This window comes from Anomaloglossus baeobatrachus, chromosome 3 (assembly GCF_048569485.1).
Source record: "Anomaloglossus baeobatrachus isolate aAnoBae1 chromosome 3, aAnoBae1.hap1, whole genome shotgun sequence".
NCBI classification, from domain to species: domain Eukaryota; kingdom Metazoa; phylum Chordata; class Amphibia; order Anura; family Aromobatidae; genus Anomaloglossus; species Anomaloglossus baeobatrachus.
Window position 1 is genome coordinate 162,699,469 of NC_134355.1, and position 19,345 is coordinate 162,718,813.

Genomic DNA, 19,345 nt, shown 5'->3' on the forward strand with positions numbered 1-19,345 from the left:
CCTGAAAGTGATGTAGAGGAAGGCCTTAAATGTTTTTTTTTTACCATTTAGAAGGAGTGGAACTCCTGCACAAATAAAGTCGATGCACTAAGTGCAAGGGCTGAAAAAATTTACCCCTGGGGATTATTTGAGGCAGCCATCTAAAAATTACATATTATTGAATGATACAAACCCTTGAAAAATTAAGAGCAAGGGTCACCTCATGACCCTGTTGATATAGTCGAGGTGGAGAAGGACACAAAAAGGAAGAAAACAAGAATGATACACCCTTATTGGGTGGGAAGGGTTTCATGGGAATACACCGCAATAACAGGAACATTAGAATTGCATATAGGGTTTGGCTGTTGTCATCTAGTAGGGCTGAAAACTCTGGGCTAATCCATGCTTTGTTCATTTTGATAAGAGTCAGCCTGTCAGCATTTTCAGAAGCCCATATTCATTATTATGGTACTTGCCTAAAAACTGGCGCAGACTAAATGCTAGCAGCAGGGCAGGCCAGCATCTCCAAGGTGTAGAGGGACAGTTCATGCCACGTGTCCAGCTTGAATACCCAATAGGTGAATAGCACAGAGGATGGTGGTACGGTCGGCTAGGTAATCCTGCACATCTTCATAAACCTGTCCTCCTGCGCATCAGGGCCTGGGTGCTGGAGGGTCTAATGAAACTTTTGCAGACATTTCATACTGTTCCCCTTCCTCTTTTGGTCACTCTGTGTCTCTCTACTCTTTGGTTGTCCAAAGAACTCTGACCTCATCTCCCAGCATTTTTCGATGGTAATTTTTTGACCAAACGTTCAACTATGTCCTTCTGGTATTGCACCATTTTAGTAGCCCTCTCTGCTGCGGGAAAGACAGATGTAAAGTTCTCCTTGTAGCATGGGTTGAGAAGGGTGCACAACCAGTAATCTGTGTTGAACAAAATGTGGAACTGCCCATGTCTCCTGAGGTACTGTAAAGATGTGATTGAGCTTATAAATTCTGTATAGGAGCCAGCTCGCTCCAGAACCTTTCACTTGTGTTTCTAAATTTTACAGCTGAAATCGCTATGCAGGAGTGTCACGGACTAGCTATCACACATTTATTATATCAGCCTAGGAGAATTAATTAATACCTTCATATTGGAAAAACCTTAACCCTTCCATCTTTAGGGAAATAAATGGTTAAATAACACTATACACCTTGAGAATTTTGTGTACCAATAAAGAGGGACATACCAGAAATGGAAGACATTTGGGCACCTTGGTTAGACAGAACAAATTTGTCTCTTTTGACTTTGACATGGTCAAGCAGACAAGAGCAGGATGAGGGTATATGAGCAGGATGGGGGTATATGAGCAGGATGGAGGTATATAGCAGGATGGGGGTATATGAGCAGGATGGGGGTATATGAGGATGGGGTTATATAGCAGGATGGGGGTATTTATCAGGATAGGGGTATATAGCCGGATAGGGGTATATAGCAGGATGGGGGTAATTATCTGGATGGGGTATATAGCAGGATGGGGGTATATAACAGGATGGGGGCTATACCAGAATGGTGGTATTTATCAGGATGGGGGTACTTATCAGGATGGGGGTATTTATCAGGATGGGGATACTTATACGGATGGGGGTATATAGCAGGATGGGGGTATTATCAGGATGGGGATACTTATCAGGTTGGGGGTATATAGCAGGATGGGGGTATTTATCAGGATGCGGGTATATAGCAGGATGGGGGTATTTATCAGGATGGGGGTATTTATCAGGATGGCGGCATATAGCAGGATGGGGGCTATACTAAGATGAGGGACATATATACAAGGATGGGGATCATATACAAGGCAGGAGGATCATTACCAGGATGGGGTACCTTAGTAGAGAATTTGGGGACATTACCCCCATAACAGTGTCAGCAGCAGATCCTCGCCCCATAACAGTGTGTCATGACCACATTTTTTGCTTAAAATTTTATTTTCCTATTTTCCTCCTCTAAAACCAGGGTGCGTCTTATGGTGCGACGCGTTTTATAGTCCGAAAAATACATTAGTATTCTATATATACATATTTCTATACACCGTATTGAACATGTTGGTCACATGTACTGCCTGCTTACTGCAGAAAGGCAGCCTCTGAAACAGGTATTAATGCAGTTTCAGTCACTTATCCAAAATTAATGGAAAAAAACCACCTTATGTGATTTTTGAGGAAAAGATTTCTTTCAAACATGGCGCTAAGAAATAATACCTTGTGATTAGCGAGTTGCTGAGTGATTGTCTCTAAATTACTGCTTTCCATTAGATCAGGGGTTACCAGTCTGCTTGACATCTGAAGAAGCCACTTCTCCACATCCTGCAGCTCACAATTATAGCATTCATGCTCCTTCACTTTGTCCTCCAGTTCAGCAACAGACATCTACATAAAAAAACATAATGGTGTCAGCAAATGTACAGATAAAACGACTCCATCAAAATAACAGTACAAGTTACAATATGTTAATATTTCTGTAAATATTCATATATAAGACAACCCTCTTCCATGCCCATATATCCACATAGGTAAAGCTATTAGCTTTTCATTGATATATTGGTATAGTATGTTGTTTTCACTCATGGCCAGCCTTAGGCATCCTTTAGACTTCAGTGATTTTTCTGGTATGCAAAAAGTGATTCTATTATCATCAGTGTTTTTGATCTGATTTTCATCAGTCTTTGATCCGTGTGTCAGTATTTACAATCTGTGTTTCTTTAGTGATTTTCTCGTTACAAAAGGAAAAAAGGAAAAATAGCAGTAACATTGACTTGAATGGATAATTTTGATCCACCATTAAGATCAAAAATGAACGTCTCTGATTTTATCACAGACACATGGTCCGTAAAAAAAAAAATCACGGACATATGAACAGCTTCAGAGAATACAGTGTATACATGTTCGAATATAGCATGTACGTTACAAATGAACGTCTGAATGAGGCAATAGGGTTTGCAACTAGGGATGATCGAATATCTCAAATATTCGGCTACGCCCATATTCGACGAATAGGTCGGCGCTATTCGACTATTTGCCAATATTTGATGCGCAATGTAAGTCTATGGGAAACCCGAATAGTTACCAAATAGCAACTATTCGGGCTTCACATAGACTTACATTGTGCATCAAATATTCGCATAGCGCCAACCTATTCATCGAATATTCGCAAAGCCGAATATTGCCGAATATTTGTGATATTCGATCATCCCTATTTGCAACCCATGCAAGGTGCATCATGAATCCGTAGTGAAAGGAAAGCCACTGGCCCCGATAACCTGGGCACTCCGAGCATACACCCACCAGACCTGGTGCACGCGCTCTCCTGGGAAGGCAGCTGCCAAAGATTCCCTAATCTATTGCTTGACTAGTGTTATTTAGGCAACTATCTGAAAATAATATGGCGGCACCTTATAGCAATGACACATTTATCAGTACACTGCATTAATTGTCTGTGACATAAATTATAATACTGACAACACTAGGTACAAAAAATGCATGTTGGCATGCGTGACTAATACGATTATACCCATTTCAGTGTCGGTAGGTTTAAAAGAAACCTGTCTGAAGATTTCAGAACCAAAAGCAGCATAAAACGAAATCCCTTCAATTAAATAGTTGTGTGTAATGAGGGAACCTGGCTGAATTTCATGTTGAACGTAGTTCGTGTAGCATGTATTTGCTAATGCATTCCATTTAGTTTAAGTTTATATTCTTTACAGCCGGCAGCCACTTGTTTAATATTTTTATGAATCTACATTTTGAAATGAATATCATATATTATACATATACTTTACCTTGGCCAGGTTGCAGAGCCCTTGATAATCTTTCTGCAATTTGTGGATTTTTTCTCCCACAAAGGCATTGTGCGTTATTCTGAGCAAGGTTTCACCTTTTTCAATGACAACTTTGATGGACGGCTCACGTGAAAGGACAGTCTGCTGGATGGTCTAGTCACACAAACAAAACTACATGATCATCATGCTCAGCCACATGCAAGCCATTTTCTTGTGCTGAGAGCTGTAGTTCTATATCAGTTGGAGGGATACATGGTCAAGGACCACTAATTAACATGATAATATAAAAATATATTTCATATTCATGCTTTATGAAAGAAAATAAATATATAATTGGAGAATCCATTTTTTATTGAAAATCAGCCCAATGACACCCTGTAGGACTTACAACAGGTGAGGTTGAGCAATATTGATCTTTTCTGGGCACACAAAGTATGGAGAACTTGAAAAGTTGCAAAGGCCTTAGAAAATATTGAAATGGCAACTTCACTTTCAAGGTGTCCTAGTCTGAAACCCCCACTGATCTCTGAAACCAAGCTATAGAAATTTTTAGCTGATGCTTGAGAGCAAGCAGATGATTGTACAACCTGAAGAGAAAGTCTAAGGGGAACTTTGCACACTACGACATCTCAGGTGTGAAGTCGGTGGGGTCAAATCGAAAGTGACGCACTTCCGGCGTCGCTCTCGACATCGCGGTGTGTAAAACATTTTTGATACGATTAACGAGCACAAAAGCGTCGTAATCGTATCATCGGTGTAGCGTCAGTCATTTCCATGAATTGGGAAAGACCGATGTTACGATGTTGTTCCTCGTTCCTGCGGCAGCACACATCGTTGTGTGTGAAGCCGCAGGAGCGAGGAACATCTCCAACCTGCGTCCCGGCTGGCTATGCGGAAGGAAGGAGATGGGCGGGATGTTTATGTCCCGCTCATCTCCGCCCCTCCGCTTCTATTGGCCGTCTGCCGTGTGACGTTGCTATGACGCCGCATGACCCGCCCCCTTAGGAAGGAGGTGGTTCGCCGGCCAGAGCGACGTCGCAGGGCAGGTGAGTGGATGTGAAGCTGCCATAGTGATAATGTTCGCTACGGCAGCTATCACCATGATATCGCAGCTGCGACGGGGGCGGGGACTATCGCGCTCGGCATCGCAGCATCGGCTTGCGATGTCGTAGTGTGCAAAGTGCCCCTAAGGGTCCGTACACTGCTCTGCTCCCCCATTAGGCTAAGCAAAACGCATTTTTCAGACACCCATATTTAACACTGCTAAAAGGGGCTTTAATATATCAAAAGATTACTTACTGTTTAAATCTAAGAAACCAACCATTTCAAAAAAGTTCTTAAAAATGCACTAATTCACCTTATACTTGGCTAGCTGTGCCTTCTTCTCATAGAGCTCAGTTTTGGGTTCCACATCAGCATGCAGGAGGTTCTGATACTCTATTAGCCACTGAGCTTGTGCACTGAACTTGTCAGAGAATTCCTTTTCATGATGAAGACCCTTTTCCAATGCAGTGTGCTCCTTTCTAACTGCGCTAGTCAGCTCCTCAAGCCTGTTCACATGCTGGTGTATGTCCTTCTCCAACTGGTCAGCTTCATCTCCTGCCATATACTTCAGGACGCGGTCTCCCTTTTCGCGGAGAGCCTTCAGCAGTCTGTGACCTAAATCCATATCACCTAAAATAGACTACAAAGAGAAAAGGGAGAATATCAAGACTATAGAAGCTAACACAGAGCAAAAAGATTTGCAGGGCCTTGGTCCAGCCGCAAAGTCTTTTGTCCAAGACAGGTGTAAAAGAGCTCCACCAACCTCCTTCTACTTGCCTACATCCCAGGAACCTTTTCCGGTTAGTAGGCATAGTGTGATGTCATCATTGCTGCATCATGAATGCGTGATATAATGGTATGCCTATTAATCAGGTTGGAGGAGAGTGGAAAATATGACGCTGGCTATCGTCACTGCTAACGGTCAAGCCGTGATGCAGGGGAGTAAAGAAGTCAGGGGTCAAATAGCAAGAATGTACGTCGAAGGCAGAGGGGCAAACGAGAAAACAGGTCACAGTCCGGAGTCACAAGTCCAAAATGGCTACAGATTGAGACAAAAGGGGCTACACAAACACATGGTCCAAAGTCAGGCAGCAATAGATCAGAACAGTAGAACAGAAAAGTACAAGGCACGTACACCACCAAGCGTAGCTACGCCTAGCAATGGTCCGACCACTGCCAGCCAGTTAAATGCCAGATAACCACCCCAAAAGGGTGACACCAAGAGGAAGCAAAGCAGACCTGGCCTGATTGGTTGCAGGGCAATCCTGAATAGCATGAGTGGGCTCCTGGATTATCCATTCACATAACTATCAACCTATAACGCCCCTGCAAACTACTGGGCGGCTGAGCTGTCACTCAGTGAGCCGTGGATTTCTGACAGTAGTACTCAGTCCCTGCATCCATGGACTACCAACATGGCTGCTATATAAGGATCATGTGGAAGTGTTGAACAATTATCTATAGAACGATCATTTTGCCTATGCAGCTAGGCACATCTCAGTTTATATTGGCTAGTACTGATGTTTATCTTGGCTATACATTTTCAAAGAAACTGGAAATAGGTGAAAATGTTCATCAGGTATTGTTCTTTCAAGGAAAGATTGTACATGGATGAAAAGATTATTGCAACATGACTGTTTTCTTTTCCATAGATTACACTGTGTCACAGGTCATCTAACATGATCATTTATTGGAAAATTACACCCGGTTTATTAAAAGTTCAGTTGTCCATTTTTACCATTTCATTTTAGACTAATGTATACAGGCTTTCAAAGTAGTATTCACCTCGAGTTTCTTCATTTTTTTTTCTAGTGCTGTCTTATCCACCGCACCGATATCAGCTGTGATATTTTTGAAGGTCTGTAAAGCGTCCGTAAACCAGTCTGTATAATATTTATTGGCAACATCAGCCTCCTTTATGTTTCTAATTTCTTCTTCCAGGAATTGTATTTGTTCCTTAAAGAGGGAGACAAATAATGTTACTGACTTCATAAAACTTTTCTGCAATGTTAAATAAAAACAGTTAAAGAGAAAACTAAAAGTAATTAAAGAAAAATAAAACTATTGAGGTTATCTCCATAAACAGTCTCAAATTTAGAAGATTTGTCAGGGCATCTATTAGCTGTGGTGGAGCTCATGTGCAGTTCTCGGTGGTGACCGGCAAGACCTAAGCATCAGATTTACCGGAGCTAATAAGAGCTGATTCGGGTGTGGGGGGGGGTGTCAGACCCCCACAGATCTGTCATTGATGAGCTATTCCATTAACCCATTTGTTGAAGATATTCAATATATCCAAATGGTTTAAAGAAGGATTTATTAAATGTTAACACCACTTTTATAACATAATGTTGCAAAAATTTTGACATTGTACTCCTCTTGCCACTTGTCAGAAAAGGGCTTGACTAAAGGGAAGCAAGACCAATTTGTTTGACAGGTTTATGATAATTTATGGCATAAATTGGCATAAATTTAATAGCTATCTACTAATAGCGACCTCTTCATCAAGGGGCTATCTTCCTATGAACTAACCTCTGCCGTTCATGACACCCCATTGGTGCCCCGTTATCCCATCACAAGGCCGCCGATGGGCATGGGGAATGACTTGTTTACCACAGCACACCTTAAGTCCTCCTGTCAGAGATTGATAGCAATATTTATCTTAACAGGTGTGGGTAGATCTCCAATCCACCTGTGGCTGTTAGAGGCACATGTCGGCATCAGATCAGCCGACATGTGCAGGGGACACATGCTGGCTCGCCTTTCAAGCCCGCATCAAAGTCAGGGACACGATCTTGAGTGTACCAGTATGTCCAAAGTCATGAAGGGGTTAAATTGAGGGGGCCAACAATTTTATCCAGCCCTCTTTTGGGGTTGTGTGTGAAATTATGTCCAATTTGCCTTTTTTCTCTTTTTCTTGTGTTATTCCAATACACACAAAGGAAATAAACTTGTGTATAACAAAGGATGTGTAATTGAAATAGTTTTCTTGGAGAAATAATTCATTTTCTGGAACAATTTCTAGGATGCCAACACTTTCAGCCATGACTGTACATGCTGCCTGTGGATCGGACATCATGTATCGGCTGACACGTTCACTTTAACCCTAGAATGCATACCTGGGGCCTTGCAGGCCTGCTAGGTTACTTGTTTTCTATGGTAGACTTCTGTGGTTGCGCTTTCTAGGGTTAATCTGATGCCACCAACAGGAAACCACCATCCAGGGCAATACAATGAATACTGGACCTGTGTGTGTGTGTCTGTGTGTGTGGGGGGGGGGCTGAATACCTGCTGTGTTGTTATTTTACGTAATTCATAACATTTGGGGGGTTTCCACTTTAGAAAGTAGTAAACCCCTTTAAATGTATTTCTACTTACAAGAATTTGCTTTAACACTAGAACTACTGAGGTAGTCATTTTGACTACTTTGCACCATGTATTTCTATATACGTAGGTGTCACGAGTCCAGTAGTTCTAGTGTTAAAATTGTAAAAAGAAACATATTGAAACACTGATTAGTGAAGTATTTACCAAAATATGAAGCCTGGTAGCCTGATAGCGAGAAGTTAGCATGGTGGCCATACTCCCAATTCTGCTGCTGCGGCCCTCCTCTAACATTTGCTGGGCCAATGTGCCAACCTCTTCAACGTCATCCTTATAAGCCATCACCTCTTCATGCCATTTCTAAAAACGGTAAAAAATAGTGACACTATTTACATGATAAAAACTCAATATGGAAGACATACTCTATTTGTAGACAATCTGCAAAGGCCACAAACAGAACATGCATTATTAGTATAACCTGCGGTTTGCAATTCTATGGGACTTACCATCACTATAGTGTAAAGTAATCATAATTAATTTGTAATAGTATAATCTACTGACCTGAGCTATGTATGATTATGTACAGCATATCACAAATGTGAAAATGTCCAAATTGTGCTCAATTGTCCTTTTCCCTCATCCAATGACATCTGACTCATTAGTGTTATTAGGTTTCAAGTGTGAATAGGGAGTATATGGGTTACATTTGGTATTATCACACAGACTCTGTCACATTGGTCACTAGAATTTCAACATGGCACCTCATGGAAAAGAATTCTCTGAGGGTCTGAAAATAAGAATTGTTGCTCTACATAATGATGACCTAGGATATAAGAAGATTGCCAGCATCCTGAAACTGAGCTGCAGCACAGTGGCCAAGACCATACTCCAGTTTAACAAGACAGTGTGCACTCATAACACCATGGTCAACCAAAGAAGTTGAGTGCACGTGATCAACGTCACAAGGCGGCACGGTTGCTCAGTGGTTAGCACTGCAGTCTTGCATCACTGGGGGCCTGGGTTCAAATCCCACCAAGGACAATGTCTGCAAGGAGTTTGTATGTTCTCCCTGTGTTTGCGTACGTTTCCTCCAGTTTCCTCCCACACTCCAAAAACATACTGATAGGGAATTTAGATTGTGAGCTCTAATGTGACAGTGTTGCTGATGTATGTAAAGCGCTGTGGAATGAATGGCGCTATATAAGTGAGTAAATATTATTAAATCCAGAGGTTGTCTTTTCAAAATAGACATATGAATGCTGCCAGCATTGTTGCAGAAGTTAAAGGGATGGGGGAGGGGGGGTTTAGACAGTCAGTGCTTTGACCATATGCCACACACTGCATCAAATTGATCTGCATGAATGTCATCCCAGAAGGAAGCCTGTTCTAAAGAAAATGCAACACAAAAGCTTGCAAACAATTTGCTGAAGACAAGCAGACTAAGGCGGGCTTTGCACGCTGCGACATCGGTAACAATGTGTTACCGATGCTGCAGCGATAGTCCCGCCCCCGTCGCACGTGCAATATCTAGTGAAAGCTGCCGTAGCGATTATTATCGCTACGGCAGTTTCACACGCACATACCTGCCGTGCGACGTCCCTCTGGCCGGCGACCCGCCTCCTTCCTAAGGGGGCGGGTCGTGCGGCGTCACAGCGACGTCACACGGCAGGCGGCCAATTGAAGTGGAGGGGCGGAGATGAGCAGGATGTAAACATCCCGCCCACCTCCGTCCTCCTCATTGCAGCCGGCGGCAGGTAGGGTGAAGTTCCTCGCTCCTGCGGCTTTACACACAGCGATGTGTGCTGCCGCAGGAGCGAGGAACAACATCGCACCTGTCGCTGCACCGGCATTATGGAAATGTCGGAGGCTGCAGCGATGATACGATAACGACGCTTTTGCGCTCGTTCATCGTATCAAAAAGGATTTGCACGTTGCGATATCGACTGCGACGCCGGATGTGCGTCACTTTCGATTTGACCCCATCGACATCTCACGTGCAATGTCGCAACGTGCAAAGCCGCCCTAAGGACATGGATTGCTGGAACCATATCCTGTTGTCCGATGAGACCAAAATAAATATATTTGGTTTGTGTGGCAGCAACTGGGTGAGAAGTACAGAGACAAGTGTATCTTGCCTACAGTCAAACATGGTAGTGGGAGTGTCATGGTTTGGGGCTGCATGAGTGCTGCCGACTGTGGGGAGCTACAGTTCATTGAGGGGAATCATGAACGCCAACATGTACTTTGACATACTGAAGCAGAGCATGATCCCTTTCCTTTGAAAACTGGGCAGCAGAGCAGTATGCCAATATGATAATGCCCCCAAACAGACATTCAATATAACCACTGCCTTGCTAAAGAAAATGAGGGTAAAGGAAGAGTCCAGTGGCAACCCATGAAGCTCTAGTAAACTCCATGCCCAAGAGAGTTAAGGTAGTGCTTTAAAACAATGGTGGCTACACAAAATATTGACACTTTGGACACAATTTGGCCATTTTCACTCAGGTTGTACTCACTTTAGTTGCCAGCGGTTTTGACATTACCTGCTGTGTGTTGAGGTACTTAGAGGGCGCACAAAATGTACAGTTATACAAGCTGTACACTGACTACATTACATTGTATCACAGTGTCAAATCTTCAGTGTTGTCTCATTAAAATATATAATAAAATATTTATAAAAATGTCAGGGGTGTACTCACTTTTGTGATATACTGTAATTATGAGTTTACCTTCATTTGTTCAAGCTGTATTTCTTTTGTTGCTCGATCTGATTGACGGCCTGTTCTGATATTCACTTTTCCTTCCATAGAGACCAACCATTCATCTGTCTCCTGGAACTTCTTCTCCATTAGCTTCAACTTACTGAGGGATGCATTCATTTGGCCCCGACCTTCTGTCAGTCTTTGCTGATAAACTTGCCAGTCATGTCTTAGGGATTCCAATTCTCTGTCTTCTGAGTGGGGAATGCCCCATGGCAGGACATCTTCTCTTATGTGGAGGGCACTGTTCAATAATGCCTGTCCTTCTGCACAGTGCACCTGAAGCTCCTATGAAGTAAAAAATAATTTTAAATTATGTCATTATTATAGTTTACCCTTTAAATGAAAATATTTATACTTTTATTACTCCATTTAGGTTATTTTATCGATAAAGATAAATCAAAACCCTTTAACATTTTACTGAATAAAATGGAGGTTCCGTAGGGTTCAGCAGTGGGTCCTCTTCTTTTTCACATTTTTAGTAACGACTTTATAGGGGGCATACAAAGTAGAATTTCAATATTTGCAGATGATACTAAACTGCATTCTAATCAATACAGAGGAGGATATTTTAATATTACAGAAGTAATTATGTAACCCCGATGCTTCGGCTGAGAAATGGCAATTGAAGTTTAACGTAAATAAATGTAAGGTCATGCACTTGATCAGAGGAAATTAAATGTATAATTATGTACTAAATGGTAAAACACAGGGCATAGCTATCACTGAAAACGACTTAGACGTATAGGTGGACAGTAAACTCCGACAGGAATTGTAGTGATCAGCACCAGGTAGCTGTCACGATTCTCTCTGCAGAGCATCTCACAGACTTGGAGATGCTCTGCAGTGCTTACAGATCTGGCAGTGTGTCCGTTCATTTATGCAAAGCATCTTGCCTTAGGAGATGCTCTGTGGCGCCATCCTTGATACTGAACTGGCAGCTTGGTTAGTGCACAGGAGTCCAGGTTGGTTCTGGGAGGTGCTGGTTACTCAGCTGTTCCACCTTCCAGGTAATTGCTCAGGCTTCTTTACTGTGCATCCTCCCCCAGAACTCTGCTAGTTATATTTTCTGACTCTGCTGTGGTGCTGTAGCTTGTGTATCTGCTGGTATTCTAATCTTGGTATTCTGACCGGACTGTTATTGGACTTTTCTCTGCCCACTCCATGTTCCTGTCGTGTTCTCCTGCCTTTGACCTCAGACCGTTATTTGACCACGTCTTTGCTTGCCCCCTTTATCTATTACGTGCTCTCCTGGTATTTTGACCCTTGGAATGTGACCTGACTACGTCCCTTTTTCCCCCATTATTATTATATGTGACCTCCTATTACCTGACCCTGACTTTCCTGATTACCCTTCCGCCCATGTGACCCCATAAGGTAGTGACTAGCATTACTTTAGCTACTGCCAAGCCAAATAAAATCAAGGAATGCATTAAAAGGGGCATAGATGCTCATGTTAAGAACATAGCTGTGCCTCTATACAAGTCATCAGTACGGCCAAACTTAGAATACTGGGTACATTAGTGCGGCCAAACTTAGAATACAGGGTACAATTTTGGTCTCCGGTATATAAGAAGGGAGCGAGAGCAGAGAACAGACACCAAGGTTAAGGGAATGGGTGAACTGCAAAATCAAGTCAGATTAACAAACTTGGGGTTATTCAGTTTGGAAATTGAAGGCTTAGATGAGATCTTATTGCAGTGTACAAGAAGGAACAGTACAGAGACCTTTCTAATGATCTCTTTACATCTAGGCCTGAGACAGAGACAAAGGAGCATCATCAATGTCTAAAGAAAAGAAGGTTTAATCATTAATACAGGGGGCAATAATTTGCTGTATGTGCAGTGGGACTATTCAGCTCTCTACCAAATGATGTTTTAATGGTTGATTCACTTAAAAAATTCAAGGCAGGCCAGTATGACTTTTTTGAAAAATATAATACTAGTTTTTGTGGTTACTACTTTCTGCGATGGGACGTTGTTCCAGGCAACTAGCCTGATTGCCCCATGTGGATTCGGCAAAGAATTTTTCCCCAAATATGGGGCAATTAGCATCTGCTTTGTGGGGTTTTGCCTTCTTCTAAATCATCATGTTAGCTTAGAGATTGAACTTGTTGTACTTAAGTCTATATTCAACTGTAGAAACTATGAAAGTACAGATTTAAATGCAGATATACTTACAAATACGGTATTGTGTTAGGGTGGCTTTACATGCTACGATATCAGTACTGATATCGCTAGCATGTGACCCGCCCCCATCTTTTGTGCGAAACGGGCATATCGCTGCCCATCGCGCACAAAATCGCGCACCCGCGTCACACATACTTACCTGCATAGCGACGTCGCTGTGACCGGCGTACCGCCTCCTTTCTGAGGGGGTGGTCTGTTCTGCGTCACAGCGACGTCACTAAGCAGCCGCCCAATGCGAAAGCGGAGGGGCGGAGATGAGCGGGACGAACATACCGCCCATCTCCTTCCTTCCACATTGTGGCCGGCGGCAGGTAAGGAGATGTTTCTCGTTCCTACGGGGGTCACACACAGCGATGTGCACTGCCGCAGGAACGAGGAACAACAACAGCAAAGCGATAGTATCGATAATTGGGAGCGGACCCTCATGTCAACGAGGAGCGATTTTGGACGTTTTTGCAACGATCCAAAATCGCTCCTTGGAGTCACACACTACGAGATCGCTACAGCGGCCGGATGTGCGTCACAAATTCTGTGACCCCAACGAGATTGCTGTAGCAAAATCGTAGCGTGTAAAGCCCGCTTAAGTCACATTAAAAAGGTCAGTAGGTTTAAAGCTTACGAGGGTTTAATATATCACAATGTTAAGTCACATAAAGGCCTAGATTTGGGTTCTTGTCTATCCATGTTATTTTTCAAGCTTTTGTAAAAAAAATAATCATAATCTGCTGAAAATATATACAATATCAATAAGCTAAACATTCGATACAAACATTGTCGATTTACCTGTAGTTCCCGCAGAGTGGAATCATACATCTCAGCGTCACCATCAGACAACACTTGACAGCTCAGCTTTTCATTTTCTTGCTGTAGCCAGTCATCAAATGCCTTAAGTGCTTTTTGATAATTATGGTGATCTGACACTATTTTCTCTGCCTTAATGATCGCTTCCTGTTAAAACATAAACCATTAACCACTTTTATTTTTTCCTGCGTATAATAACTAGGGATGATCGAATACCTCAAATATTCGGCTGCGCGAATATTTGCCAAATAAATCAACGCTATTCGACTATTCGTGAATATTCGATGCACAATGTAAGTCTATGGGAAACCCCAAATAACAACTATTTGGAAATATTCGGGCTTCCAATAGACTTACATTGCGCATCGAATATTTGCATAGCGGCGACCTATTCGGAAAATATTTGCGAAGCCGAATATTTGAGGTATTCCTAATAATAACAGTGACATGTATTTGTATGTTAGAGGTAATTTGTCAATATCTGAATGGTTACTTGTGCAAACTGCTTTCATTCAGGAAAGCCGAGTGCTGCGCTCAACAGTCCCATATGGAATGAATGTAATATAGTGTAACATGCGCATTGCCGCTACATTGTAACAGGGATACAAATTCACAGTTCTGCCGATCGGAGCAGGTCACATAAGTCAGACCCCTACCAATCAATAAGTGATCATCTATCCCATGGAAAGGTGATGATTTCTTTTCACTGAACTCCTTTAAACTTTAGAAATTCTCATTTGCATTTCCATTCCACATATTATAGTAGAATATTGCTGTGTTGCATTACCTTAACCTTTTCTTGAAGTGTACTGTAACGTTCTTGCAGGTCTTGGAGCTCAAGTTGGGTGACATAATGCTCTGTCATGCTGGATCCCTTCTTTCCTATGGTCTCTAATAAACTGCTGTGACTTACAATTTCTTCATTCAATAACTGCAAAACAATGTTACTATCATGTCAGTATAGCAAGTGAGGCTCAATTCATTGGAAATTTACATACAATACTTAATACCTGTGTTTTTAATTAACCACACAGCCACAGCACCTTGACCTGAATCTAAATCAATTTATTAATGGTTTTTAGTCTCTAATTCTGCTACTGCATTGAAAAGTACATTTTCAATTATATGTTACAATTTCCAAAAGAGAAAGAATAACTTAAAGGCGTTTTCCACAATTCGGGCTAACCCCTTCTCAATCATTAAGTTTCTCTTTTAATTATTGTTATTATTATTATTATTATTATTATTATTATCATTATCATTATTATTATTATTATTAATAATAATAATAATAATAATAATAATAATAATAATAATAATAATAATATTAATAATAATAATAACAATAATAATAATAGCTATATTCACCTCCAGTGTTTGCATCGTTCCAGTGGTGTCAGCACTGTCTCTCCCAAAGCTCATTTTACATTATGTCACGCAATCCCTGACGCCAACTAGCGGCCACTTCACTTCTCCCTCCTTCAGACAAATCAAACATCAAGAGGAAAACAGGGAGCATCTGTAGCTGTGACTGCCTCTGAAAATCAGTTGTGTCTGAAAGAGGGGAGAGTGACCACAGGGATTGCGTGATGTAATAATGTCATGCGAGCCACAGGAGAGCCAGTGAAGACACTGCTGGAACAGCGCCTGCACCAGAAGTAAGTATACCTGCTAACAAAAAATAAGAGGGAACATAGCGATTGAGAAATGGTTGTCCTAATAGTGCAAAACCCCTTTAACTCTTCCGAACAATCACTTTTATTACCTGCACATTTCTGTGTGGGTTACTGCTTCCTTCCTATTATTTTCATTCTGGCTATCAGAATCGGATGGAGTGGGAAAAGCGCATTAATCATGGGGACAGAGCTACCTTTCAATGATTGACAGTCTGAGCACACATACTCAGATCACAGACTTCACTGTTCTCTGCATGGATGCTGACAATACTTTGGTGTGCTGGCCTCCTAAGCAGACAAGAGCCATGATATCCTTAGAGCCTGATTGTCCTTAGAAAGCATATCACAGTACCTGTCAGCTGAAGGGGCCATTACGCCAAAGCATTGTCAGAATTAGTGCAGAGAAGACTGATCTAAACATGCGTGCTCAGACTCCTGTCAATCACTGAACGATAGCTCTGCCCCATCAGTGACGTACTATTTCCATTCTGTCTGATTCCAGACACTGTCAATCACTGAAAGACAGCTCTGATGCCATCAGTGACATCTTCCTATTATTCATCCGATATCGATGCCCAGATCAGAAATCTGCCTGGCAATAAAGGGTTATGTAACCTACACAGGGATGTGCTTAGAAAAGCAGCCCGAAAAATGTGTATTAGAAAAGTAATTATTAGGAAGAGATAAGATATATCAAAGGGAGTCATATAGTAATGGAGAAGCCATCTAAAGGTTGGGCTTATTTTAAAGTGTATAACTTTTTTTGAAAAGAGCATTGTCTAGATATGGCAGCCGCAAGTGTTCATTAAGGGTTACATGCTTCAATAACTGAGATAAGCCCCATGAAGTTTTAACGGAATCTGTCACCAGGATTTTGCAATGTAAGCTGGGGACAGCATGCTGCAAGAGTTAAAAACGTAAAAACATCTGTGTTTGTCTTATTTGTGCCCAAGCTATTGCTTACTCATACTAAAAGGTTTATTGCTTTGTGATTAATATGGTGTGACTCAGTGCCTCATGCAGAGCAATCCAGCACACTCTCTGCTGTGATTGACACCTCACAGTCAATGCACAATCTCTACTGAGAGTTTGGTGTGGGCGGGGAAAGCACCGAGCCCTGCTACACTCAATTCTGAAATAAAGTCAGAATGGCTGCACAAAGTGATCTAAGATAAACGTGATTAGTTTCAGAATCTCTTTGCTTACAACATGCTGCTTTCAGATGAAGTAGCAAAAACCTGGTGACAGATTCCCTTTAAATGTGTGTATATGTGCATATAATGTAATGTGAATGTATTATATACTCACCTAAAGCCGGTCTCTCCGGTGTTCAGCACTGTTCTTCTTGTCATCTGAGTGACATCATTGCTCTGCAGACTCTCCTGATCACACTGCGCTCTGTGCGACCCGAAAGTGACTTTTACAATTTAAGTCTATTGAGCATCAGAACAAGATTCAGAACAAGGCTCCTTAGACATATATTGTAAAACAGACCACTGGGGAACGCAGAGAGTAGATAGTCACAATTACAATGATGTCAGTAGAGTAGAACGGCGCTGGACACCAGAGACAACAGCGGTAGATAAGTATATTAACACACTCACACTACATCACATGCACATACACACATTTAATAAATAAAACAAATCTAAATTATAGTGCTTCTTGAGCTATAAAAGCTGGGTGGTGTAATGAAATAACAGGCAACCAATATCTAAGATCAAGGTGAACATGGAGCATTACTGTATACCTTAGCTTTACTGTGTGCTGCAGTTTTATCTCTTAGCTCACTGTACTGCCTCTCAGGCTCATTCAGCCTCTCCTCCACTCTGTCCATCCAGCCGGAGAATTGACGAACATCATCCTGGTAACTTGTCCACTTGGACAGCGCTCCATCCAGTTGGCTGCAATGTTAAAGGCCAATGAGTATATGTCATCTAACAAATGACTCAGACATGTTCTATGGTGAAACAGGGTGTGTCTCTGCACAATGATGTCATATATATTGTATATTTTGCCAACAGTCCATGTAATCGTCACCATTCCCAAATGCAGATAATGAACCTACTGTACCTTTTACACTTAATACAAGATGATAGTAAAGAGGCCCAGGAATCTTTCAGTTCTTGTAGTTGCTGCTGAATGGCAGGGGCACCATCTGGAGAAGTGTTCCTTACCACAGATTCCCCTCTTGTTAGTAACATCTTCAACTGAATTTCTTTGTCCTGCTTCACTAGCAACAGAGTCTAAGAACAAAAAACATGGCTGCCAGGTGAGAAGATGTCCTGCTTATGGTCAGTTGACAAGGCAAAGCCAAGAGACAACACATCGGGAAGGCGACTCACCCTACAGGCTATATTGCAGACCTTTAGGCACTTTGGATATGTAACTTATGGACAAGAAGTCCTTATAAACTGCTGTGCATCAAAATAATCCTAAAATTGTTGACTGTTACATTAACTTGCTTAATATTCCAGCACAGATGTTCTTCAATCCTCTTCAGTTGCTCGTTTACTGTCATGGCTGCTGTAGTATGTGTTTTGCAGCAGCAACAGTTAAGGCCATGGTGTCGCCCCCAATCCCACTACCAGTAGCAGAGCAAAGATGCACATGGTGGTTGTCCTTATAGAATAGGTAGTATAGTGAATGGCCCCGATTCAACTTTGCTTTTTATGTCTATTTTTGTTCAGTTTTGAGGGTTTTGCGCCTCTTTTGTGTTCACCCAATTCATTATTAGATTTTTGTCCTTTTTAAGTCTATTTTACATGTGCTCACCTTATTTTATCTGCTTTGTGGGCAGATTTAATATGGTTTTGGCCGATTCTTTACGTGTGACTTTCGAAAAAAAAAAAAAAAAAAAAAAAAAATTTGGCACAAAGCCACGCCAGCTACCCCCTGAAGTGGTTTTGAGTATGCCATTACTTTAGCACATTTTTTTGAGACATTTGGTGAAATGTGCAATTTTTTCAAGCTTAAAAAGTCACAAAGACAGTTCAAAGAAAAGATGATAATATTTTGCTTTATATTCCTGAACAGTGTGCACTATTTTGAAGAATTTGGCTCCCAAAATACCAGAGAATCTCACAAGACAGAAAAGAAATTTGAATGATGAATCAAGGTCAATATGCAATCTATATATACTGTTTGTTTTGTCGGATACAGGCTCGGACTGGCCCACATGAGAACAAAAGATTTCCCTGGTGAGCCTTCTGCAGGATCTGGCCGACCCACAAGAGCAATACTTAGCACAGTATGCATAAAAAGCTTGGCCACTAATTTTAAATTGGTAGCCCTTTCTTAGGAAAGGTCATCAATATATCATCAGCTGGGGTCCGACAATTGGCACCTCCACCGATTAGCTGTTCCTGATCCCGGTGGCGGCAGCAGTCAACTGGAAATGCTCAGTTCTGGGGCTGCACTGCCTTCTAACAGTGGCTGTACTGCACATCCACCTCCTATTGATTTGAATGGGAGGTGGATGTGCAGTACGCAGCCTCAGCTGCTACCAGTTGACAGGGCAGATCCGGAACTAAGCATTTTCGGTTGCCCCCGTCAGGACCGAAAACAGCTGATCAACGGTGTGCGGGGTGTCAGACTCCAGCTGATCAGATATCCTAAGGATAGGCTATCAATGTAAAAGAAAGGACAACCTCTCTCATGCAGTATTTTCAGGCAAAGGCAGAGTTCTTACACAGTTATTTCTGTGCACTGTTATCTAATACTGTATGTCATCTAATATATAAAGCTGAGTGT

At 41.9% G+C, this 19,345-nt stretch overlaps 1 protein-coding gene across 12 annotated transcripts in view; it reads right to left on the minus strand.

Moving 5' to 3' along the window:
* The window catches only part of SYNE1 (spectrin repeat containing nuclear envelope protein 1), a 672,549-nt gene that overhangs the window by 250,808 nt on the left and 402,396 nt on the right, over window positions 1-19,345 (minus strand). For all 12 annotated transcript variants that reach the window (XM_075339554.1, XM_075339558.1, XM_075339562.1 and 9 more), the window contains 10 exons: window positions 17,666-17,838; window positions 17,343-17,496; window positions 14,704-14,847; window positions 13,899-14,063; window positions 10,897-11,214; window positions 8,375-8,527; window positions 6,632-6,802; window positions 5,160-5,486; window positions 3,803-3,955; window positions 2,226-2,393 (listed from right to left, as the gene is read on the minus strand). In XM_075339554.1, coding sequence (XP_075195669.1) covers window positions 2,226-2,393; window positions 3,803-3,955; window positions 5,160-5,486; window positions 6,632-6,802; window positions 8,375-8,527; window positions 10,897-11,214; window positions 13,899-14,063; window positions 14,704-14,847; window positions 17,343-17,496; window positions 17,666-17,838 — 1,926 coding nt within the window. The remainder of the gene's footprint in view (window positions 1-2,225; window positions 2,394-3,802; window positions 3,956-5,159; window positions 5,487-6,631; window positions 6,803-8,374; window positions 8,528-10,896; window positions 11,215-13,898; window positions 14,064-14,703; window positions 14,848-17,342; window positions 17,497-17,665; window positions 17,839-19,345) is intronic.